The sequence below is a fragment of the Sciurus vulgaris genome (assembly GCF_902686455.1).
Source record: "Sciurus vulgaris genome assembly, chromosome: 14".
NCBI lineage: Eukaryota > Metazoa > Chordata > Mammalia > Rodentia > Sciuridae > Sciurus > Sciurus vulgaris.
In genome coordinates this window covers 8,047,168-8,073,496 of record NC_136475.1, presented here as the reverse complement: position 1 = coordinate 8,073,496, position 26,329 = coordinate 8,047,168, and the positions used below count along the sequence as shown (strand labels likewise).

The following is a 26,329-nucleotide window of genomic DNA, read 5'->3' as shown; positions in this document are numbered from 1 at the left end:
GATTTATCGTCCACGTACACAAGGTATGCGCCTGTGTTCTCAAGCACTCCTAATTGTGCCTGCTCGGACATCTAGCGTCTTGCTAATCTTTGCGTAAGAGGCGTGGCCCTGCTCTCCGCCTCCTGGAGGTGATATAAGCATAGGCGGAGCGAGACAGAGACACAGCAGCCATTAGCAGAAAAGCAGCTAGAAGAAAGAACACAGCAGCTAGTAGGGACACACAGCAGCTAGCAAAAGAAATGGCAAGAAAAGAATGGAAAGAAAAGCAGCGGAAGGCAGATCACGGAGCGGAGAACTGAGACGCATCACTAGGGCACCTTGGGTGGACGTACCCTTAGTTCACAGGATGCAGGACTTTAAGGCGTAGCAAGTCTCTTCCTCTAAGCTCTAAGCAAAGCCTGTCCTTCTCTCAAAGTCTCTCTCTTAAGCAAAGTCTCTCTCTCTCTCTCCTCTCAAAGCAAGTAAACCTCATTTCCTCTGTCCTCTATAAACAAACAAGCAAGGAAGCAGCGCACTAAAGAGAAAGATAGAAGTGCCTCAGTTTCCACTTCACCACCCATAAGACCCGTGCAAGTTGTTGCTGCAGACGGTGACAAATATCCACAGATTTTGTACCGCAAAGAGCCAGCGACAGAAAACCATGCTCCTTTCTTGAGAGACTGCATTTTCTTAGCTGGTCTGTGAGAGAAGCATCTACTCCAGGCCTTTCTCTGGCTTGTAGATGGTCGGCTCTTCTCCTTGTCTTCACCTTGTCTTCCTTTGTACCTGTATGTTTCTAAATCTCACCTTTCTAGAAGGATGCAGTCACACTGGGTCATTGGGTCACCCTAATGACCTCACTCACTTTAACTTGATTACTTCTATAAAGACTGCCTCCAAATGCAATCATGAGGTACTGGGGGCTCGGACTTCACAATATATGAACTTGGGGCAGTGGGAGGACACAATTGAACCCATAACAGTGGTAAGTATTACAGATGAAGAAAAAGAACTTGTCTGTGTGCACATGCGCACATGTGTGTTTGGATAAAATGCAGTAAAATGAAGTTCTATAAATTTAAGTAGAAACCCCTTACCTTTGACCTCGACTGGAAAGTCATTCTTGAGAAATGCTGGATCCCCAGCCTCACTCGTAGATTGTCATCAAGCAGGGTTTCGGAGAGCACCTGCTGAGTTAGCGAGCAGGGCTGGGGTCACAAGACAGACCCCTGGGGCTGGAAGGGACACCTCAGGAGTTGTCCCGCACCAGCCTCACGTGGGTGGTCTCCCCCTAAACTGCCACCTGCAGTGCTCCAAAGGATGGTAAGGGAGCCGGGTGTTTCTTTGTCTGCTTCCAGGGGTGGCAGAGGAGAGGGGCAATAGGATTCCTGCACGTTTTCTTGCTAACTCGTCTCACGAGCCTACGAGGAACGATGTTTTTCCAGGTCCTTCCCTGACTCTGTGATTCCTGCCTGTGTAACAGAGACATTAGCTAGGCCTTTGATCCTGGAAGGAAACAGCACAACAGGGAGAGGGTCTCAGGACTGGGGACAGCTGCTTCTGTCTTCTCTTGGGTGTGTCCATCCACTAAAGTCATGACAATACATGGTGAAGTCACACAAGAACCAGGCATGTTTTTGACATGGACAGTTCCGTCGGGCTCTTCAGATATCTCTTCAGCTCCTCCGTGGTCCTGGTGTACAGGCAGTTACGTTGCTGCCGTGTGTTCTCTTTACAGCCTGACTTTACTAAAGAGCATTGCCAGGCTCTTAGATTACTGCCCTCAACCTTAAAACAACATAATTGCATGCTGGAAAAAAGTATCGCTAACTGTGCAAATAGACCATTTTCTTTTTCCCCCTCCTCCTTGGCAAGTTCTAGGGTGTTACGTTATGATAAGTCTGCTGAAAGAGGAGAAAGTTTCCACACCCCTCGATGCCTTGGGTCCTGATGTTCTTGTTTGGCAGAGCTCCCAAGGAAGGCCCTGGATGGTCTTCCTTACTCCAACCACTTCTAGAATGTGGGCACTGAGAAGTGACAGACAGAGGTGTTTTGGGAAAGCTCCCAGTTTTCTTTCACATCATATCGAAGCTTGGGGCTTCCCCATCCTCTCAGTAATAATACATCATTAAATTTACTGAGCACATAAGAAGATCAGCTCAAAATGAGTTAGAGTTCATGTGGAAGGCTTGAAATTGAAAATCTACTAGAAGAAAACAGGGAAAAGGCTTCTTTGTGTTGGTTTTTAAATCCAACCCCCAAAACGCAGGCAGCAAAACCAAAAATAGACACATGGAATTATATCAAACTAAAGAGCTTCTGCAGAGCAAAGGATAGAGTCAGCACAGCAAAGGTACAACCTGTGGAATGGGAGGAGATATCTGTGAACCACCCTGCCTGGAAGGGGTTAGTATTCATATTATATAAGAAACTCAAACAACTCAATTTTAAGAAAACGGACCACCCAATTCAAACAGACAAAGATCCTGAGCAGATACTTCTCAAAAGAAGACCTACAAATGGCCAGTAGGACTGAAAAATTGCTCAACATCATTAATCATTAGAGACACACAAATTAAAGTCATAATGAAATATAATCTCACACCTGCTGAAGGACTGTTAATAAAAAGATAACAAGTGTTGGTTCCTCACCCAAGCTTGAGGAATCTGTCCATCACACAGTTGGTGGGAAGGTAATGGCAGTGCAGAACAGTGTGGGGGTTTCTCAACACGCTCACAATAGAACTACCAGCAATTTCACTTCTTGGCATATAGTCAAAGAAAATGAAATCAGTATGTTCCAGAAACTTCCACATCCACTGCGACATTATTCACAACAGTCAAAATGTGGAATCAATGGAAGAGCCATTGATGGATGAGTGGATAAAGAAGATTGTGTGTGTGTGTGTATGTGTGTGTGTGTAATGTAGATAATAGCCATATAATATCTATTTCTGTATCTATACACATACACAGTAAAATACCATTCAGCCTTTAAAAAGAGGGAAATTCTGTTGTTTGTGAGGACATGGATGAGCTTGGAGGACATTATTCGAAGTAAAATAAGCCAGGCACAAAAAGACGAATATTTTCATGATCTCACTCACATGTGGAATCTAAAGAAAGTTAACCTGATGGCAGCCGAGAGCAGAAGGAGGGTACTGGCGGCTGGGGTGGTGGTGGGTCGGGGGATTGGGGCGATGTTAATCCAAGCACACAAAAGCTCAGTTAGACTGGAGAAATAAGTTCAGGAGGTCTATTGAACAACATGGTGACTACAGTTAATAACAAAGAATTAAATACCACATATAGTTCATTGTATACTGGTGTGTGTTGTATACAATAAATTGCAAAAAGAATAGATTTTAAATGTTCTCACCACAAAAAAGTGCTAAGTATATGGAGAATGAAGTATTAATTAGCTCAATTTGGCTATTTCATAATGTGCACACATATCAAAGCATCCTGTCGCGTACCATAAACATATACAATTTTTATTTGTGAATTTAAAAATGCATCAAGCATCTAGTGTGGGCCAGGCATTCTTTTTAGGGTATTAACTGTTTTGTTCTTCTGACACCCAAGAAGTTGGCTTTATCTAGTTTTCCAGGTGAAGAAAGGGAACCTTACAGGTATTGAGTAACTTGCTCCAAGTCAGCAGGTGAGGGAGAGATGGGGCCAAAGGGTGAAGGGCGTGCTGTGCACCAGAGTTCTCACCCTGACCACTGGGCTGCCAGTCCCCTGGGCTGTGCTTCCCTAGGTCCCTCCCAGTAGGGACCGTGTGGTGTGAATCTGGGTTTTCGTGTGTCTGGGCTTTTGTGGAGAATGAAGATGCTGGCCGTCACCACTTCTTGTGGGCATACGGGGGTCACTCGGAGAGGACAGTCCTGCTCCAAATACTAGCCAGCCCTCTGAGAAACGTGGGCCTGCCCCGCCTGTTTGGAGAGTCCCATGATGACGACGTGTGGCCACGAGTCCTCAGGCTGCCCCTAGCAGCCCCTACTTCCTGTCTCTCTGGCTTTGTCCATTCTGGACGTGTCGTGTAAAGGGTCATAACTGGGACCTTTCGTGTCTAGCTCCTCTCACATGGCTTAATGTTTTGAGGTTCATTCAAGTTTAGGCCCCCCACACCTACCAACTGTGTAACATCAGTCCTTCCTTTCGTTTTATGGCTGAGTGATATTGCAGATCATCTCCTGTCTTTAAAAACACAATGGTTTTTCTCTCCAGAGTCGTGCATTCCCATCTGGTTTGTTCTGTCCCAGGTCATGTGGGGAGAAGCAGTGGGTCTGGGCCTTTTGGCTACCTGATCTCTGCTATTTCTTCTAATATATATATATATATATATATATATATATATATATATATATATATATATTTTTTTTTTTTTTTTTTTTAAGATTTCCAACAACTTTTCTGATTTATTTTCCCTGAATCTACTAATTTCCACTGTCTGAGATCACACCTTAAGAGTTCAAGGGTTTGAGAAAAGTCCGAGTTGAGAGACCTGGTGAGGAGGGCTGCACGGAGGTCACGGGGTGCTCCTGGGCCTCTGGGCCACCAGATTCCAGGGTCAGTGAGGACAGAGGCAAGGCTGAAGGCAAGTCACCACTCAGAGGACTTTGCACCCTTCTCTTCAGGTCACCCACGGTCTCTGCGTCCTCACCCAAGCCTGAGGGATTTCTCCCTGTCCTCTGCTCTGAGTGTCACCCCGGAGGCCCCCCACCGGCTTTCCCTGGTGGCTTCTGCAGCAGCCACATCACCCTGAGGAGGATTCATGTCCTCCAACTGCCCTTTAAGGGGCCCGCGGGGACCTGGGCGGTGAGCCTGTGGTGTGTGCCGTGCTACTGTTGCTTTCTGAGTCTGCGTCCAGTTAATTGAGGACAAGGGTGCCCAGGCTTTGGACGATCCTCTTAGGACGGTGAACTGCAGAGGAGCACGACGATCCTCTGGTACTGGCAGAGGTGAGAATGACTTCTGGTCGCATTAGTGGGAAGAGAAGAACATCCATCCGCGTCCTCCTAGCTGGAAGACGTCGGGTGCTCTCTCAGTCATGCGGAGAAGCACATGACCAGAACACCGAGAACCTTTGGAACGACCCAGCAGGCACGTGGCTGACTGGGTGAGATTCTAGCTCGTGCGGGCGAGCGTGGTCCATCAGGGAGAAGACAGGTCTGGGGACAAGGCCTTTGTTCCTCTGAAGAGCCAGGACTTTTAGGGGCAAGAAGGAAGTGTGGGCATTCCTGTTAACGTGACATGAAAGTCCCCGTCTTTCCTCCCACCTGTTCCTCCTCTGCTCCCATCAGTGTGATCCGGCCAGCTGATTGGACAGCACATGGACACTTCCCGGTCTGTTGCAAGGTGTCCTCTTGATCCTTTTAGGGGACTCTCCTTCCACTGGGCGAGTTCATGTGGTGGGGCTGCGGGGCCTCAGGGCTCCTCCAAGGCTGACCCTGCGGTAGAGGATGTTCCGCCCCCAAGCTGGCTTCCTGCACCCTGGCAGGTAGGGAGGCTCACCTGCTGGTTCACCTGCCTGAGAAAGGCACTTCACCCTCAGGGGCTCCAGCCAGAGGCACGTAGGTGGTGGCATGACTTTTAAAACTTGTTTGATTATTAAAGATGGTGATAAAGGAGAATCATTGTGGTAAAAAAACATACAGAGGACAGGTGGTCGAGCGGGGGAGCTGCGGGACCTGACGCATGCACTTACAGATAATCGTGTGAGGAATCACGTTCTCTGACTGAGCACGCCCTTCGGGATGGTGGCGGCGCAGTCGGGACTTCCCATGAGGGTGACGTTGGTGAGGTAGCATCTGTCCTCACGCCGGCCCCTTCCCAACAGTCCTAGGTTTTCGTTTGGCCACACACCACTTTCTCACAGGTAGTATGATTGAAAGCCAGCTGCCAGTCATCTCACCTGCCCTGTCATGGGGAGCTCTGCCCACTGCCCCCAGCCCAGAAGCCACTTTGAGCATGGTCACCCACTGGCCACAGGAGTTGGTTCAGGAACAGTTGTTTGACCTGATTTTGACCAATGAATTACCAGGGGAGGTTTTATAACTGCTCCTGGAAAAGGTGCTTCCTTGCTTATTGGAGAGGGTCACATCTCTCATCTGGGACAGGGTGGAGTTTGAATGTGAAGTTAGCCCTGGTGCAGCCATTCTGTCACCATGAGGGAAGCCAGCCTTAGGAGGAAGTGACCCATAGAGGAGAGCAAAGATACTAAGTTTTGAGGACACCCTGGAGCCACAGAGTCAAACCTGCCTTGAAGCCTGCCCCAAGTGCGGCCTCCTCAGTTGTGTAAGGAAGCAAGTCCCCTTGACAGTGCTGGTGACTGTGAGGTGATTTTCCTCTGCTTGCCCCCTAAGGTGGTGTGAGTCATGTCTCCTGCTGCAGAGCCAGAGATGCAGCTCACATTGGCCTCAGGTCTGGAGACTGGAGTGCAGGTGATTCCGTGCTAGTCAGGGATCCCCAGCGCTGGGCTTCAGCCAGCTGCCCAACACCTCTGTAACCAGGAAGGAAGACAGTGACCCTTCTGGGTTTCTAGCCAGCTGGCTGTTGCCTTTCTTTGACATGGTCACTGGAGACAATGACAAGAGCTGTCTACCCTGGAAGGAGTGGGTGTCACCCACCAGAACCTTGTGGTTTGGGGAGAGGGAGGGGATGTCTGCTAAAGAAAACCGGAGTGCAGTAACTCAGGGAAGGATGCCGAGCAGACAAATGCTTCCCTGTCTCCAGGTCATTGTAGGAGTTGAAATTGTGTCACAAGAGGATCTGGGAAGCCCCAGGTTGGGCGTTTGCAATTCTGCCCTAACTGGAAAGTTGGGTGAGTTCTGCCACCTCCCCTTGCTGCGACTTTGATCTGAAGATAGCCTGAAAGTTGTTAGACTCATAATGGAGTCACTTGTGTCAAACACTAACAAAATAAATAAATGAAGCCAGGCAGAGGAGGGAGGGCCCTCGGCCACACTTGCCTTTGATGATAACTATTACAAAGACTCCCTGAAGGACCCTTGGGCACACATGCCTGTAACAAGGACTTTTGCTGAGGACTTTCCAAACTGCAGCTAGCTGCACAACTTTCAAGAACAGCTAGTTGAGCAGCTGGCCAGCTGCACAAGAACACTTGCCTGACACATGCCTCTCTGATGGACTGACCTCAACTCCTGTGACAAGCTCCTGTGACAAGTGTCTTTGTTTCAAAATGAATTACATAGTGACAAGGCACTGTTTCCTTTCGCTTCTCAAGCTCCCTCTAGCCTTGACCTCTTTGGGTGTGCCTGAGCGTCCCCATGGCATGCAGATCCCAGATCTGCTCCCAAATGAACTCGGTCCACCTTAGACAAGCTCTGTTCGTATCTGGGTTGACTATGGCAATCGATCTGCTCCTTTGGGTGGACACCTTCTGATTGGTTTCAAAAGGAAATGTTTCCTGTGTAAGGGACCAGGGTCTGGGTAGAGAGAGGCCATCGCCACCTGCTCCTCAGGGACAGCTGCAGTTCCGAGGAAGGTGAGCGCGTTCTCTAGTTGACGCTAGTCCTTCACGTCGACAGCATAAAACCTGGAGCTGCTCCTGTGTCCCTGCCTTTCCGCCAGAGGAGGGCAGCCGCCTCTGCCACCTGCTTTCCCTGCCGGGAGGTGGGACTCTCGCCACCTCCTCTGGGTGTGTGTCCTGCAGTAACTGCCTCACGGAGCTTTGCTGCGGAATCTTCCCTTCCAGCCTCCTCCTGCACCCTCTACCTTCCAGCAGCAGATGGACAGCAGTTACCCTCTTCTCCCTCTGCGCACACGTGGTTTTGCTGGTGGGTGGATTCCCGCGCTGGAGAGGGCTTCTGAGCACCATCGTGGCTGTAAACAAATGGCGACCACGGAGAGAGGCCGCCAGCCTCCTCTGGGTGCCCAGGCCTCTATGTGACAGGTCTGTGGACTCGGTGTGGCAGACGTCCCTGGAGAGCCCCCAAGCCTCAGCTTGCTCTCCCCGCTCCCCCCCGGCAGCCACCAGGGAACACTTGACCTAAGCTCTTCACCACCCTTCAGGGATCCCAGGCCATGAGGTGCAGTCAGGAGTCGAGGCCTGGTTGTAGCCGTGGACCCAGGACCAGGCATCTGGCCAACACGTTGACTGGTGGTGCTCCATACCCACTTCTGGTTGTTTTGTTTTGTTTTGTTTTTTGCACCCTGGGCTGCTCGGCCACTGAGCTGTATCCCCAGTCCTTTTTATTTTTATTTTGAGGCAGCATTTCACCAAGTGTCAGGGTCTTAAGCCCCCCTGCCCTTCTCGACCAGCGGCAAGGGAAGGGGACACTCCCCAACAAGGTCAGACTGGGATTGGTAGGGCCGACTGACCGCCCGCTCCCAGCCCTCCAGATGGAGGACAATCAGATGCCTCAGGGAGACCCGTCACAGCAGGAACTCGTTTACTGAGGAAGTCACACAGCTTTTATATGGGGTGGGGGCTAGGTGGGAACCAATCAGCTTAAAGGTCAGCAAGGCACAGAGGGTTCACGCAGGCGAGAGCCCCATAGGACTATATGGCAAGCACGAGCTGATCAGTTCGCGGAACTGTTGTTAACCAATCCCTGACGGTGGTCCGATTTATCGTCATGAACCTTTGAAACCGCCTTTGAGCCTTGATCTTGCTCACTCGCCAGGGAGTAAGGAGTCAGCCTGAGCTAGTTAACGTGTCATTAGTCCCAACAACCAGGTTGTGGAGACTGGCCTTGAACTTGTGAACCTCCTGCCTCAGCCTCTTGAGTTGCTGGGATTCCAGGTGTGCACCTGGCTACACCTGGCTTCCTCTTTCCACAGCTAACCCTTACGTGCCATTCCAGCCTCAACACTTCCTAATGCATCCTAAAACTAAAAGAAACAGACAAAAAAGAAAAATCCCTCCTTTTTCAAGCATCCAGTCTCCTTTCTGAATCCAACGTTGTCCTGGAGGTTAGGATGGTGTGGTGCCCTGAACTGGTCAGGAGCTGCCCTCGAGGCTGGCATCTGGCAGGGAGGAAGCGCCCCCAGTGGTATGTGCAGCTGCGTACCTTGGCCCACAGCAGACGCGGTTTTTGCATTGTTGACAGCGCGTATTTTTGTCTTAGGAGATTGTATGGTAGCAGCTTCTGCTGGTTTGGTCCTTTGTTCCCTGTGCTTCCTGCCTGCTCCCCTCCTGTCCTGTCCATCTTCCCCCCACACCCCATTGCTCCCTCCAGGGGGCTTCCTCTGTCTGCCCACTGACACCTCGTTTTCTTTTTCTTTTTTGCATTGCAGGATCGAACCCAGTGCCTCCTGTGGGCTTGGAGCTACGCACAGAGCCCTTGTTAAATTTTGTTTTGAGGCAGTGTCTCATGAAGTTGTCCGGGCTGGACTAGAACATGCGAGCCCCCTGCCTCTGCCTGCAGGCACGCGCCACCGCGGCAGGCCAGACCCTCATTTCTTAGAAAGTCATCGTGCAGAGCGCTTTGATTCTCACTCCGCTTTCTAGCCACCCCCGCAGCTCATCCTGACAGAACCAAGTAAAAGTGGTTGCTAGAGCAAAGGCTTAGAAACCACAGAAATCAACCTCGCCTCCCTCGGAGGCAGCCGCAGCCCTGGCCACTGAGGATCTACTGAGAACCTGTCAACTTTCTGTGTCACACTGTGTGGGCACCGCCTTTCGCGCCTCTGTCTCCCACACAAGTGTCTCAGCTCTCTGAGGACAGGAGTGGCTTGGCAGGTGCAGGTGCTCAGTGAGAGCTGAGCGCTCCCGAGGGCTCTGGGTACAGGGCTGGATTGGAAGCGCCTCCTGCTGGGACGCCTTTCCTTTGTCCCCTCCTCTCCCTCCTGTCTCTTCCTGCTGCCTTTGTAGACTCTGGCAGTTAGCAGGCGTACAGCTCCCTGCTTGAGTGGGTTCACAGCTGAAATGAAACCACAGGACTCAGAAAACCCTCCTGCCTTTGACAGTTGCCACAAGGTGATTCAGCGGTTTCTGTTTCTGTTGTCAGCCAGTCAGTTCTCCTGGCTGTGCCTGCGGCTCAGGGGTGGGGTGGGGCCGGGTAGGAGGCTGAGTTCTGGTGGTAGCCGCAGTGTTTATTAGAAGGCAGATGACTTCTTTGCTCTCTGCCTTTGGGGAAGCCGCCTTTAATTTGCACCTCCCTGTGTGATGGAGACCTTTTTCTGTTGTTTGGTGCTGGGGATGGACCCAGGGCCTCTGCGTAGCATGCGCTCTACCCCTGAACTACACTCCCAGCCCTGGCACATTCTCGATTCTTGCTGTTTTCAATAAGAAGAGATTGATGTGGGGAGTTACAGGTCAATAACCTGAAGCAAAACCCTGAAAGGCACTAGGTGAAAGGGGCGGGTCATAGAGCAGGACAACCAGGAGTTGGGTAGCTTTGGAGTTCTTGTTGATGTTTTCCCCAGAGTGCCTGGACGCCTGGGGTCACAGGTGGCTGAGGGCCAGGCGCCCAGGGCCTTCCTGTCACGAGAGCATTTGAAGTTAGTGCCTGAAGGTGTGTTTTCCACTAGACCAAGACTGATTTTTTGTTTAGACTTAGAAACCACACGAACCCTGTTTTTAAGGGCTTCTAGTTTTATTTATTTTAGTGCACAAAGCTCTTTTTGTTGTTGCCATTGTGTCTTTTAAGAGTGGACTTTTTATTTTGGAATAGTGTTATGGAGAAGTTGCAAAGATAGTTCTGGGAGTTTCCGTAGTCCTCTCTCCTGTCGTTGGCGTCTTCCCTGAGCCACAGACCTTTTGTCAGAACGGAGTGCGGAGCTGATTCGCCACCGCTGAGTACCTCTAGACTTTGTGTGGGTTCCTTGCTCTGCCTGTTCCTATCCGGCACCCACCCAGGACCCCACCCTGTGTTGTTGTCACCTCCCTCTGGGTCCCCTGCTTTGTGACAGCTCGTCAGTCTTGTGCTTTTCATGACTTGACACTTTTGAAAGTCAGGTATTTTGTCGAATGTCCCTCAGTTTGGGTTTGTCTGTTTTCCTCGTGTCTAAGACTGGGATTGTGAGTTTGGGAAGGAGATCAAGAGGGGAAGTGCTTCTCTCCGAGGAACATTGTGTCAGCCTGGTTTGTCCCCTGTGATGTTAACCTGGGTCACCTGGTGGTGGTGGTGCTTGGGAGGTTTCTCCCCCTTGGGGAATATCTATTTTCTGTTGCTATGAATGCTGTGGACAGGGTTAATTATAGAGAAAAGGAACTTATTTCTCAAGATTTGAAAGTTGGGAAGTCCAGGGTGGAGAGGTAGCATCTGCGGAGGTCCTTCTTGCTTGTGGGGACACCAGGCATTGCTGGGTGAGACAGAGTAGCTGTGCTTCTCTGGATTGTATGTGGCTTCAGCGTCTCCCTGTGTTAGAGGCCCTGGGTTGGTGATAATAGGAGGTGCTGTAGAACCGAGCCTGTCCTTCTTCTTGCAGATGCGACTGCTTGCTGCCACCGCGGCATTCTCTCATGGAGAAAGAGCGCAGGAGGTGGATGGGTGTCAGAGTCTGGGCTATGCTGGCTGGACTTTGAACCTCCAAAACTGTGAGTGAAATAAACTTTTTTTCTTCATAAGTAGGCTGCCTCAGGTGCTTCATTATAGCGGCAAAAAGCTGACTCATATACTTGCTAGCTTGGATCTCTCTCTCTCTTTTTTTTAATTAAAAAAATTTTTTTTAGTTGTCAATGGACCTTTATTTTATTTATTGGTATGCGGTGCTGAGAATTGAACCCAGTGCCTCACAGATGCCAGGCATGTGCTCTACCGCTGGGCTACAATCCCAGCCCCGCTTTCTCTTTTTATAAAGCTCCTAATGCAATCATGGGGGTCCCTCTCTCTTGACCTCATCTAATCTTTACCTCCAAATGCCTTTAACATTTGACTTTGGGGATCAAGTTTGCAACACATGAATTCTGCAGACACATGCAAACCACAGCAGGAAGCAAGTCACTAAGCATGACAAGAGGAGGGGAGTCACCCTCCCTGACCGGCTCTGCATCCTTTGATGTGCCGCCTTCTTTCATTAGCTGAACATCCCTTACTTTCTGACATTGTTGCTGCCCTGGACCTATCTTGTGTTTTCCTGTCCCTGCCCTAGAATCAGTCATTTCTCCAAGAGTCCCTGGTTCCTTTTATTTAGAAATTGCATTTAGAAACTGAGATCTGCTTACAGAGGTCTCTCTTCTTGAGAAAAGAATGGCCTGCCATCCTCCCCCTTCTGGTCATCTGCTTCCCCTGATGCTTTATATGAAAACCCTTTAAACATCCGGTTACGTCGGAAGACTTTGACGTTGAACATCTGCATATCCAACTGAGTTTCTGCCACCGACAGGCTACTAGTAGTATTTGACGGGTCACTCGTGTGTGTGTGTCTCCACCCCTCTGTCCTCCACGTTCCCTTTTATTTGGGGATGCATTCCAAAGTTAGGGACCTACGTAGACTTCCTCCTAAACGATTCAGCATGTGCGTCCTTAACAAGACCTCAGTATGTGTTCAGATCTTTACATTTGTTGTGAAATCTCATATAATGAAACGCAGAAATCTTTATTCTCAGAATTTTGACAAAGGCATACCCATGGAACCCAAACCCTGTGAGACTATGACCACTGCCGTGGCCCAGGGGGTCTCTCGTGTCCTTCCCAGTGCAGGCCTGCGCCCGCCCCTGGGCCACCCGCCTGGTGATGCTTGTGTTCCACCACGGTAGGTTAGTTTTGTCTGTTTTGGGTCTCTAATAACTGGAACGACACACAGTTTATTCACTTGATGTATATTTTTGTGACCTATTAATTCAATTTAATGCTATACAGCAATGAAAATGCAGTATAGCTACAGTGTATGTTAGAGATGACTTTTACTAGTCGTATTTTGTGCCATACACAAAATAACAGAGTGGATAATCTCATTTTTTAATATTCGAAGGAGTAAAAAATCATGTATTGAGTTGCAAACCAAGGACAGTGGTCAGTGCTGGGGGAGAGGCCTAGAGGTCGAGGGGGTCTGAGAGGACATTCTGGTGCCGGTGCTGGTGCTGGAAGGCCCTCTCTTTGGCTGGGTGGGGATCACAAGTGGGTTTACTTTGTGGTAATTCCCTGAGCTGAAGGTTTAGAACTTATGCCTTCATTCTTGGCGAATCATATATTATTAAAACAGTTTTAAGTCGGGCGAGGTGGCGCATGCTTGTAAGCCCAGCGGCCCTGGAGGCTGAGGTAGGAGGATTGAGAGTTCAAAGCCAGCCTCAGCAAAAGCGAGGCCCTAAGCAACTTAGTGAGAGCCTGTCTCTCAATACAATACAAAATAGGGCTGGGGAAGTGGCTCAGTGGCCGAGTGCCCCTGAGTTGAATCCTTGGTACTCCAAAACAAAAACCAAAAAAATAGTTTTAAAAATAATAGGGTGGTTCCTGACCATCAATTTTGTGTGTGTGCATGACAGTACGGTGTGTATTAGTTATCTATTGACAGGTAACAGATTACTTCAAAATTCAGCAGCCTGAGAAGCAATACACATTGTCTCACACAGTGTCTGTAGGTCAGGAATTTCCAGCATCTTAGCTGGGTAGCTCTGGTTCAGGGTGTCCCGCAGGTCGCATTTAGGATGCTGGCCAAGGTGTGACTGGGAGTGGAAGATCCTCTTCTAAGATGCCCACTCCTGGCTGTTGGCCAGAGTCCTCAGTTCCTCCCTATGGACCTTCTTCATCAGTCTGCTTGAGTGTCCCGCATCATGGCAACTGGCTTCTTCTAGAGCAAGTGACCCAAGAAAGCTCCAAGTAAAGTTTTCTAGTTTGATATATCTGGGTGTCTGAGTAGAACATTGCTTCATTGCTAAGTTATAATCCATTTGGTGACTAGACTGCAGTTTACTGGTGATCTTGTTCTCTCCTATTGGTGGACGCCCGAGCTGTTTCCAGTTTGGAACTTTTTTGAATAAAGCTGATCTAAGCATCCTTCTGTAAGAATTTTTATGAACACTGTCTTGGGTAAATACGGAGGATTGTAATTGTTGGATCCACTAGATCTCTTTCCAAAGTGGTTGCACCATTTTACATTTTCTTGACAAGGGACGAGAGTTGGCAGTGCCCCACATCCTTGCCAAAATTTGACATTGTCACTTCTTAAAAATAAGTTTCTCCATTCAGGGGGTGTGTGTAGGGTGTCTCCTGGTGGCTTTAACCTGCATTTTCATGATGCCTGGTTGTGTTCTGCCCTTTCTTGTGTGCTTGGTGGCCATTTGTATGTCCGTTTTTGTGAAGCAGCTCTTCAAATCTTTTAGAGCACCCGTGTGTGTGTGTGTGTGTGTGTAGTTCTGTGGAGTTTTATCCCCTGTGGAGTTTCGTGTAATCACCATGATCAGGGCCACGACACCGCGGAGACTCTCCCTTGCGCTTCTCCTGCAGAGGTAGACCGCCTCCTCCTCAGTCACCCCTGGTGCCACTGATTTGTTGCCCATGCTGCAATCCCGTCGTTGTGAGGGTGGTGTAAAGTGGGAATCACATCGCCGTCACCTTTTTGAGGTAGGGTTTTTCACACTCAGCACGCTGTCCTTGAGAGTCTTCCAAATCGGTGCACCTGTCGCCAGTTCACTTCTTTGCACTGCGTCGTGTGTACCTCGGTGTGTCCCTTCATTCTGGTTTGAGGGACATTTGGATTGTTTTCAGGTCTTTGATGACTGTGAATAAAGCTGCTGTGAACGTTTGTGGACAGGCTTCTTTTCCTTCCTTTTCTTTTGGAAACAAAAGGTCCCATTTCTCTTGGGTGTGTGCCTAGGGGTGAGGGCACTGGCTTCTATGAAAAATGTGAGTTTAACTTCTAAGACACTGTCAAACTGTTCTGAGCGGCTGTGGCATTTTGTGTCTCCCCCCAGCAAATGGGAGAGTCAGTCGCTCGCGTCCTCTGACCCCTGAGAGTGGTGTTTCCTTCTTGGCCACTTTAAGTGGCCCCATGATCTGGCTCCTTTTTAACGTGGTGCCGGGCGGCATGGCCTGGCTCAGGGAGGCGCGTCTCCTGGTGCCTCTCGTGCTGGATGTTCATCGCCTGCACTTCTGCGAGGGACGGCACACCTGGTACTTCGGCTTCGGTGCTTGCTGGGTCTTGCTTTAATGCAGAGACTTTCAAACTTGTTCTTAGTAATGAAATTTTTTTTTTTTTTTTAAAGAAGAATCCTGCACAGAACAGCATGACTTGGGCAGGTGGTGGCGGAGCTGCTGCAGGTTGCTGTGCACCCTCCTGTGCTTCATCGTGTCCCCACAGTTGTGTCCAGGATGTCCCCTGGCAGGGGAGCCTTGACTCCTGGTCCTGGAACCGATATCATTCATGAATTCTGGGACTTAACAAGTTGTCACCTGATTCTGTGGGTCGTCTGCAAACTGAGGCGCAGGGAAGGTATTTGCCACATCTCTGTATTCTACGTATCTTCTCTCGAGAGGAGAGAAAAGAGAAATTATAGCTGCAAAATCTCAAAATTGTTAAGTATTATTTGTATGCCATTGTTATATAAATAGTGTCTGAAATGCTCTCCCAAGGTTGCTGGATATGGAAGTTCATATTAAAAACAGAAATTATATGATCAACTATATGTGTTGTTTAGATGTTTAGAGCACTTGGGAGTCTTGCTGAAACTCTGATTTTTCCACTGCAGAGATTGCTATGTTTTTTTGAAAAGTGTTAGAACTTTAGATATTTAGAAATTGAGAAGTGTTCAATTTTTCAGGAAGAGTTTCCAAGAGACTTTTCCATATTTAATTTCTTGGTCCTGGTGTCTGTTCAAAGGAAGAACTGGCCCCCTCTAGTGGTGTCTTTTAGCGGTACAATTTAAAACATCTTAAGCCTCATTTTTTTTTTTTTAATAGGTATTAATTTAACAGGGTTAAAAGTCAGAAAGCATAAAAAGGTAGAGTACTATTCTCCACCTGCCTGGTTTCCACCTCCTTTCCATGTACACAAAAGGCACGCACTGTTATTCACTCTTGGTGCATTCTTAAAGAAAAATTTAAAACACACATGTAAATATGATCTTACCCACTTTTTTTTAACATATCATGCACCAGTAAAAAAAATAATATTTATTTGTTATAATAAATAATATAATATATTATTATAATATATTATATAATATATTATTATATTATTATTATATAATATATAATTATATAATATATTATTATATTATTATTATATAATATATAATTATATAATATATTATTATATTATTTATAATATATTACTTATAACATAATAGATAATATAATAATATTTAATTGTTTTCACTTTTTTTCATTTAGAAACACTCATCTTGGCAATTTCCCAATATTGGTATGTAAAGAGATTTTCTTCTTTTTACCTACCATTGTAAGAATTTTCTGTGTTTTCTCCATTCACTACTGTGTTAGTGGACTTTTGAGTGTTCGCATGCTGTGCTATTGCAAATAACTACTTGTGCCCAAATAACATCACACTCCTCCCTTGGACAGCATTTTAGGAGTGGGGGTGGGAAAGATAGGTCTGTAATTAAAACGTCTCATGGGTCTCTGTTGAGAATCTTGTTTAATATACAGAACTTGGCTGTGGACAGTTGAGAGCTGTTTAGTAATAATACAGTTTTCTTAATCTGTTTATCTTACAGTTTTAAATACTTTTAAAAAATTTTTATTTTACAATAAGACTAAATATATTTTTCAATATAGTTTTTAAGTCCCTTGGCCAGCGTGTGTACCTGTGCATTAATGGTCATAGTATGTCTGTCTTTTCTGAGTGCATGAATGGAATTATTGTTAGGATTTGACCTCTGTGAGAAGTTTGGTTTCATTATGAGCAGGAAGTTTAACAATGCAAAAAAAGATGCGAATTTGGTATTTTGAAACAGGTGAATATCAACCATTCCACAGTAGAACTACTGAAAGGGAAATACAGAGAAGGTAGCTACTGATTTACGTTCCAGAACCTGGCCTGTCACACAGTTTGTGGCATCCCGTAGACTCTTCTCCAGTCCTCCTGGGCTGGCATTGCTCTTGAGTCACATTCTTCTTGTTGCTTACAGAGTTAGCAAAGCCTACAGATGGCATATGTATGTGAAGGCGCCAGCTTATGTTATTTTACAACTTACACGAGCTCCTCACGTGTGTGAGGTCACTCAAAGGGTAAGTTTCTGGAGGAGGAATTGCTGAGTCAAAAGGCAGGTGCTTCTGTAACTTGGGTGACGGCAACATCTTGTTGTCACACACACAGGGATGATGCCACTCGATCCTCTCCCCCGACCCTCTCTCACGAGGCTGGCACCAGAGGGCCCTTCCTCCTCACAGCCTCGTGACATGGTGTGTTTAGCAGACTGTCTGCATTTTGTTCATGTGACAAATGAAAATCAACGGCTCAATACAGTTTTAATTTGTGCTTCTCTTATTGCATTAAAAGGCAGGGATTTAATACACATACATGTACGCACACATGCATGCAGTTTGTGTTTTCTATTTTGTGGGTCATCTGTTCACATGATTTGTCCACTTCCTGGTCTGTTTTTTTTTTTAATTTATTTTTTATTAAAATATTTTTTATTTTTACAGACACATTTTGATTCATTGTACACAAAGGGGGTACAACTTTTCATTTCATTTCATTTCTATTAGATTCACGCCATTCATGTAATCATGCATATATATAGGGTAATACTGTCTGTTTCATTCTACTGTTTCCTGGTCTGTTTTTATGGAAGTCTTTGATTAGAAAAATGGACAACCCCTTTGCAAGGACATCAGCACATTTTTTTTTCTGTTTGTCATTTGTCTTATCTATTCTTGTGGTATTTCTGTTATGCATAAATTTCTGTTATTAGTCAAACTTATCCGCCTTTTCTTTATGGCTTATAAACACTGTGCCACATTTAGAAAGGATGTTTGGATTAAGTTACAAAATAATTCTTCATGTTGTATTTTAACATTTTAGTGGTGTTATTTTCCCCAGGTAAGTCATTGCTGTATTTGAATTTATTCTGACATTTGATGTGAAACAGGAATCGGACTTTCTTTCTTTTTCCAGTTGGCTACTCGAAAGGAACATCTCAATAACGTTTTGTTTGTCCATGATTTGATTTACCAGATTTGTCTTACATATATTAAGTTTCCACATATATATATTTGCTTCTGTTTCTCAACATTTTGATCATATTTCATTGGACTATGTGCCTATTTCTGCACCATTTGAATTTCCGAGCCCTTACCACATGTCTTATTATCTGATAGAAATCACAGCTCCTTGGTTTTTGAGTTTTCTTGACTATTTTTGTTTCTTTTTTATGAGTGATTTTAAATCCCTTGTTGGCATCTTAATTTGGCTTGTCTTTAATGTACAGAGTGACTTAGGGAGAATTTGCTTCTTTATGATGTTATCTTCTAGTAAAAAAACGTGGTGCACATTCCTATTTGTTTGGGTTTTCTCTTGTGCCCTTCAGGGTGATTTGGAAGTTTTCCTTATGCAAGTTCTGTAAATTTTAATTTTATTCTTAAGTGTATGTTCTTGTGTTTTATTACTTTGTCAAGGGGGATCTTTTCTTTCCTGTGTTTTCCTAACTACTTGCTTAGATATCTGTACCAATGCTGTTGGTTTCTGTGGTGGATTGTGTATCCTGCTGGCCTTCTTGTTTGTAGTAGTTTGTAGTTGATTGTTTAGGGGGATTCTGGGTACACAATTGTATTATATCAGTTTGCCATGATGAAAAATCTAGAGGCTCAAAATCTAGAGGTTTTTTTTTTTTTTTTTACCTTTTTATCAGTTATACATCTGTGGGTGGCTGGGAGAACCTTCTGGGTTTTACTGGTCTCAATCACGTGTTGCAGTCACTGTGGGTTGCGTGCATGGGCTACTCTGTTGACCTTGGCTGGACTCTTTCTCATGGTTTGGGTTGCCTGATGATAGGCAGGCTGGTCTAGATCACCTTGACTGGGACAAGTCAGCTCTTCTTATGTGTCTTGTACTTATAACCCCACCCTGCCCCAGCGGGCTAGCCCGGGCATGTCCTTAGATTATCTCAAGCATATTTTCCTGAGTATTGAAAAGGAGCAAGAAAGGAACGGAAATACACAAGCACTTTTTCAAGCTTTTGCTTCTTTCAAGTCTACCAACATTTTAATCACCAAACCTAGTTATAAGTCCAAGTCCAGATTCAAGGGCTGGGGACATAGACCGTGCCTCTTAAAGAAGAACTAGTGTCAAAGGGCAAGAATCAAGGGAAAGCTGGGGATTAGGGGGAGGGAGGGTGGAATGGGCAGAGCACAGGGGATTGTTAGGGTGAAATGATCTCTGGTTCTGTGGGTTCTCCTACTTTTTGTCAGAGGAATCTCATAAAAGCACAGCAGGACAGGAACAAGATTCTTTGTTTTTATGCTTAAACCTAAGGGAGGAGCACACAGGGGACAGAAATCCCAGGCGGTCTCAAACAGAGGACAAGCTGTGCAGATTTAGGCATCTAGGGGGTAGGCAGGACAGGCTTCCCGAAGCCATCACCTGTACAGGTGGGGTGTTAGTGGTCTGCGCTATGCCCCCCCCCACCCCCGCGGCTCTGCACGCACCTAGGTCTCATCACTGTCCTAAGTCCCTCTCTGGCAGGTGTGATTATCACTGTGCTAATATGGTAAAGGTGAGTGCAGGCTACCACAGTCACCTTCCATGTGTGTGTTTGCCCGCACCACCTGGAACCTGCCTCTTATCCTCGGGGAGAGTCCCTAATATCTTTTTCAGAGGGTAGCCTGTTGTCTGGTCTCAGTGAATTTGATTTTAATGACTTTGTTTTCTTGGCTCTGGCTTCTGGTATCTCTGCTGGCCACGTGGTCTTTGAAGGCTGAGCTGGCTTCCCAACTTGTCACCTCCAGGTGTGTTATCTTAATTTCATGGCCTTGAAGACTGGTTCATTTTTCTTTTTAACTCCTAATTTTCTGGTTAACCCCATAAGACCAAGAGCTGTCTTATCTCTCCCTGAGAGGTTTTACTCCAGGGGTCCTGTTTTTCATGGGGGTTCCTGACTATCTCAAAATGACTCTGCATGATATCACAGCGGAGGATGCAGGTTGATATAAATTTTTCCAAACCTCTAGAATGCATGAGAGTAAACCCTAATATAAACTTTGAACTTGGGTTGACCATGATGTATCAATCTGTATTCATCCATGGTAACAAATGTGCCACGCTGATGCAGGATGGCCATAATGGGGAGATTATGCATGTTTGGGGGTAGGGAATATGTGGGAAATATCTCTGTATTTTCTGCTCACTTTTGCTCTGAATCTAAAACTGCTGTAAAATGATAGTCAATTTTTAAAAAACCTCATGAGAATTCTTGTCTATTATATTTATCTTTATTTTTACCCATCTGTGTGTGGGGTTTTTTTTTTTTTTTTCTTCCTTTCTGAAGGTCCCAGCCATTTTCTGTTATCATTTCCTTTTTGTTTAGAGAACTACCTTTCATAACTTTTTTTTTTTTTTTGCGGTGCTGGGGATCGAACCCAGGGCTTTGTGCTTGCAAGGCAAGCACTCTACCAACTGAGCTATCTCCCCAGCCCTTTCATAATTTTTAAGGGTGAGCTTGCTAGAAAAGTTGCTAGCAGAATGGTTTTCATTTGTCTGAGGATGTCTTTATCATGCTTTGTCCTTCCTGGAAGAGTTTTGTTGGAGGAAAGCATTGCTGTTGGCAGTTGCTACAAACTGGAGAAGGGTCGTGCCACTTCCTTTCGGCCGCCATGGTTTCCGAAGAGAAGTCTGCTGTCATTTCAGTTGGTGTTTCCTGCAGGTGCTGCCTCATTCTGTCCAGCTGCCTTCAAGATTTTTTTCTTTGTCTTAGTTTTCAAAATTTGATTGCAACGTGTCTTGGCGTGGGTTTCTTTTAATGTATGCAGTTAGTTGTATACTCAGCTTCCAAAATTCTTAGGTTCATAATATTTTTTTTTCTGAACTTGGAAGTATTTTTGCATTATATTTAATAATACTTTTTCAGTCCTAGCCTCACTCTTTTCTCTTTTTGAAAATCTCGGAGATACAGGTATTGGCTCTGTTGTTTCAGATAAATATTTGTCTTATTTTTTAGTCCATATGCTCTTTGTTGCTCAGATAGGATAAATTCTACTGATTTGCACCTTAATCTTTTTAGACTGCTGCAACAAAATGTCTTAGGATGGGTGACTTGTAAACAACAGAGATTTCTTTCTCATGGTTCTGGAGGCTGGAAATCCAAGATCAAGGTGCTGGCAGCTTTAGTATCTGATGAGGTCTGTTCCTCATGGAGAGTGCCTTTTCAGTAAGTCCTCACGTAGCAGCTCTCTGGGGCTTCCTTCGAAAGGACATGCGCGCCATTCAGGAGCACATCACCTGCATGATCTAATCACCCCAAAGCCCTACCTTCTAATACCATCACCTTAGTGATTAGGATTCAACATATGAATTTGGGGAGCACACAAATATTCACACTAGAGCAACCATTATCAAGTTCAATGATTTTTTTTTTTTTGATGAGATTTTTTTTCCTATTTGTTTCAAGAGAATTTGTGATTGTGTACTGAATCATTGTGAAGATGGTTGTCTTAAAATCTTGGTCAGAGTATTCCAATGTCTAATTCATCTCAGTATGAGCGTCACACAACTAGTGACAGAGCCAGAATTCAAACTGGAGTGAGGTCCTTCAAGGCTTAGACTGTACTTTGTATGGAAACATTTTAGATGGCTTCTCCCTGGTGAGTTTAGGTTCACTGAAAAGTAGACATCAAGGTGTGCGAGAGACTTATTGGGGGAAAACACTTGCGAAGGATAAAGGGGAGGGATCTGGAGAGGTGGGGAGAGGCTCGGGGACAGGTGCCTGTGGAGGCAGTGAGAGGGACCGGGGAGCTGGGAAAGCCTCAGACACCGCATAGCCCAAACCTTGACCGCAGTCTCGACGAGGTCTCTGTGGACCAGCGGGGCTGGATCAGGGGCTGCCCATTGGGCCAAGGAGGACAGACTTAGCGCATCTACAGGCTCTGTCATCCGCTGGGAGCAGCTGGGGACAAGAGGAGCCTCTCGGGGTGTATTCCGGAGTTAATTCCAAGCCGTGGCAATCATAGCCGGGTCTCTCCAAGTCTGCTCTGAACACCTCTCCTCATGGCAACCACAGCAGGTCACTCCCCGTCCCCATCTCCACAACACTGCTCTTGGGCCATCTTGGACATATCAACCTGTCTCAAATCTCTAAACCTGTGGAGGGGCAGGAGCTGCAGGCTTATTCTGAGATGATCTTGTCAGGAAATTCTCCCTCCCCTCTGCAGCGGACCCCATTTGTTGAATATATAGTCTGCATTACACAGTGTACACAGCGTTACACGGGGGATGCGGGGGGCCTCTGTTCCCTCAGAGGCCTGGTCCAGGCCTCCTGCAGGCTCTGCTCAGGGCCACCAGCCACCCAGGGCCCTAACGCCCCTGTGGTCTCTGTCCCGCCTAGGTATGGCTTAAGTTTGGATGAGATGAGAGCTTTGACAGTTCAGAGGGTGAAGTCCGCCATGGATCTCCCTCCGTTAAAACATGCATTTCAGGGACAGGTAAGCGTCCTCCTTACCTTTGTGTGGAGGTGTGGGGGCGTGTGCATAGGTGTGTGTGTGCTTGCGTGTGAAAGAGATAGAGGTTTGTTTTGCTTCCTTTCGAGCGTGTGCAAGCTCGTGTATCTCTTTCTGGGGCTGCTGACAGAGCAGGCACTGGCGAGGGGCTGCCTCAGTTCCCTTTTCCTCCCTGCTCCCCACGAACCTTGCTGATCCCTTCCCAGGTCCACGTGTCCACTTCTCTAAGCTCACGGGCTGGGGAATGGGAGAGTCAGCAGAAGTAATAAAACTTTTGTTTACAAAACCACTATCATTTTAGGCATAAAATTTAAATAGCTGATTTTGGACGATTTTAATGGGAAGTGTTCAAAGTTTGTCTAAAAATTGCCATTATAAATTCAGTGATATCATTTTAGCTAACTTTAGCCTCAGAATAGACAAAGAAGGAAGGAGACGCTGCGATTGGAGGTTTACTTTGGGATGCAGGAGGAGCCGTCTGTTCTCACTAGGTTTAAATCCATTCCATTCATTCAGCTTCTCGACTTCCTTGCATATAACCCTTTACACAGGAGAAAATATTGTAATTCCTGGGGTCCCCCCTGGGAGGGACCAGAACGAGGTGGACTGTGGCTTAGGAGTGGCTGGGAGCTGGCCCCCTCCATCAGGGGCCCAGGCTTCCTCATGCCCAGTGGAGGGGGAGTCCGAGGATTGAGGGGCGACCCCAGGAGACCTTTCTCTGTGGAGTGTAGCTCAGAGCTGGTGGGGGTCTGGGATCCATCCTGAGAGTAGAGCCCCTGAACTTTCCTTTTGGCGTCCCGTGAGCCCGGGCATCACCTCCTCTTGAAATGTCATAGCCACCTCCAGGCTGGCCAGGCACTGTGGCATCACCCTTCGACAGAGAGAGCACGCGAGGAGGTCCACCTGGCAGAAGGACCCCCCACGTAACAGAGTGAGGCATGATTCACACCGAGCAATTCGGCAAAAATTTTCAAGCTACCTAATCGCCTCTTGATGGAACAGACATGTGTAGCTGGGAATAAAACCAAGACTGGAAGAAAGAACCTGGCCCTCTTTGCTTCTGACACTATGGAGTCCAGCGGCCGTGTGCTCCGGCAGAGGGGCTGGTGGGAGGTGAGCTCTTGGCCCGAGGCCAGGGCTCCAGTTCTTCAGCCGGCCCTGCACATCCACGACTTGACTTCATGTCAGGCCCAGCACTGGACCCGCGAGTCCATCTCCCAAGCAGGCTTGCTGACGGCGGCCTGACCTGCCACAGTAGAAGACCAGCCTCTGCATCCTGAAGCGTGGGGCGCCCTGAATCCGATTGTCCTCCTGTTTGCGGGACTCCCCTTGTGGCCTTCGCAGCCTGGACCCCTTTCTGTCCTGTGATTAGGTGCAGTTCCCCCGGAGGCACGGGCCTGGCCCTCGGCGGTCCCCAGTCCTTCCCTGCTCGTCGCCTCGGCCTGTTTGGCAGCTCTCCCTGTGTGAATTCTCAGAAGCCGGTGAACCCAGAGGAAAGCCAGCCGGTCATCAGCATGGCAGACTCATCTCGGCGCGCATGCTGTGAGACGCAGCAGCACATCTGTGTTTGAGGGCTCTCAGGTTCCACCCTGTAAACAGCTGGCGGAGCTGTCCACGTCCTGTAATTCTAGAAGTGTCACATGATTCATCCTGCCTCTTAATAAAAATATCGAGTCATGGCTGTCCAGAGAGAGCGCCAGGCCCTTCCCGCTCTCCCTGGCCCCCCACTTCAAATTAATTTTTGTGGGTGAGCGGATGCGCTCGGAGGGGGAGGCGCTGTGTGATGATGACGTTCTCAGGCACGAGCGAGGCGGCAGCTTCATTGCTTCAGGTCTCTGTGGACAGTTCACAGTTCAAGAAGAAGCCATTGAAATATTTCCACTCCGGGTTCTCGCCTCTGGCCACCTGTGACGGATGTGAGATGTTCCAGTGATCTGAAAGAGGTAGACCACGCGCGCTCAAACACGTCCGCACGACACACGCTGTGTGGACAGCACCCCTGCACTCCTGCCGACGACTCCGGCTCCTGTTAGCGGTGACGACGTCACCTTTGTGCACTTCAGCCGAGAGTTCTCTCCTTCCCCTCAAGACTCCAGGATCGGGGCCTGGGGTGCAGGGAGAGTTGCTGATTCCTGCGTCCACATGAGGAGACAAGGACTCAGGTCGGCTGTCCCGTGTGTGGGCAGCATATTCTCAGGGACACTTGTCCCTGGAAGCTGAAAGGGCCGAGGTCTGCTTCATTCGTCACCGTGACCATCGTCATCACGCTGACTGGGTTCCAACATCGTGCCAGTCGCGGTGCTAAGAGCGGTAAAGGGATGGTCTGGGTGGATCCTCCACATCCCTCGTGGTGTTCCTGTTGCACAGGTGAGTAAACCGGAGCTGAGCGTCTGGCCCGAACTTACTTAGACTGTGGTGAGCTGTATCTGAACTAATAGAGCTCGGGTTCAAGCCAGGTGGTCTGCGCACTTCCGTCTGGTGGGACTCGCCCCTGGCTGTGTGTGAGAGCCCCTGGGGACTTCTGAACACCTGTTGTGCAGGCTTTTGCTCCGGCCAATCAAACCGCACTCATGTCTGCCCGAGGAGCCATGCGTCTTGGGGGCTGCGCTCCGCTGGGCTAGATTTCTGTTTCCACCAGCGCCGTGCTGCTGTGACAACGTACCCAACCAGGGAAACTTAGAGGAGGAAAAGTTTATCTTGGTTCGAATGAGGTTTCAGATGTTCGGTCCATGGTTGCCGAGTCCACGACTCTGGGCCAGAGGCCCGGGGGACACCATGGCAGAGGGTCATGGCAGAGGAAAGTCACTCGGTTCCTGTCAGCCAGGAAGGAGAGAGCTTGAGTGTGAGGGTCCAGGATAATGTGACCCTCGAGGTCACGCCCCGTGACCTACCTCCTCCAGCCACACCCGTCTGCCTGCAGTGGCCACCTGAGTTGGGTCACAGGTCTTGCCATGTGATGGCTTCACCTGCGGACGTTCCTGCAGAGTCTCACACCTGAGCTCTGGGGGCACATCACATCCAAACCACAACGACTTCCTTCCTGGGCCCCGTGTGGGTTCCCTGGATTGGTCCCATCCAGCACTTGCCCTCTACCTACCAGCTGTAGTTCAGAGGGACTCTCCACATCGATGCTTCTTTCCAGTGGAGGGACCCAGCTGAGGTCAGCTTGCTCTTGGCCACGAGTAGGAAGAGTCGAGGACAGAGACGTGCTTAGTGAATCCCCTGCCCCTACAACCATCTCCTCTCCCTTTCTGGGTGCTGCTTCTCCACAGCCCCGTGATCCACATGCTGGGGTCATGGCGTCGCCATCATTACCTAAACCAGCGATTCTCAAAGTATGGTCTGTGGGTCCAGCTGGGCATGGTGCATGCTGTAACCCAAGGGACTCAGGAGGCTGAGGGAGGAGGATCATAAGTTTGAGGCCAACTTGGGCAAGTTAGCGAGATTCTGAATCAAACTAGAAAATAAAAAGGACTGGGGATGTAGCTCAGTGATAAAGCTCCCCTGGGTTCAGTCCCCAGTACCAAAAGGAAAAAAAAAAAAAAAAGGAAAGAAAAGTAGATTTCCAACTATCTGTATGTGTGTGACATTGTATTTTTATCATCAACTTCAACCGGAGCAGCCTATCACAACAAACTGAGTGCAAAAGCAGACACGAGAGTCTAACTCTTCTTTTGGGTTGGATCTTTAAACAATTAGCAAAAATGGAAAATGCTGCTATTCTTTCACTGAGTTTTTTTCTTTGAAATTATGGTTATTTTTCATAAAATTTATGCCATTTATATTAATATGTAATTCATTTATTGTTAGCTTAAAATTAATAAATAACT

The 26,329-nt window shown here is 47.6% G+C and overlaps 1 protein-coding gene across 1 annotated transcript in view; it reads left to right on the top strand.

Moving 5' to 3' along the window:
• Positions 1-26,329, top strand: part of ACOXL (acyl-CoA oxidase like) — a 331,162-nt gene that overhangs the window by 7,205 nt on the left and 297,628 nt on the right. The window contains exon 2 of the mRNA XM_079109525.1: positions 22,388-22,484. Coding sequence (XP_078965651.1) covers positions 22,388-22,484 — 97 coding nt within the window. The remainder of the gene's footprint in view (positions 1-22,387; positions 22,485-26,329) is intronic.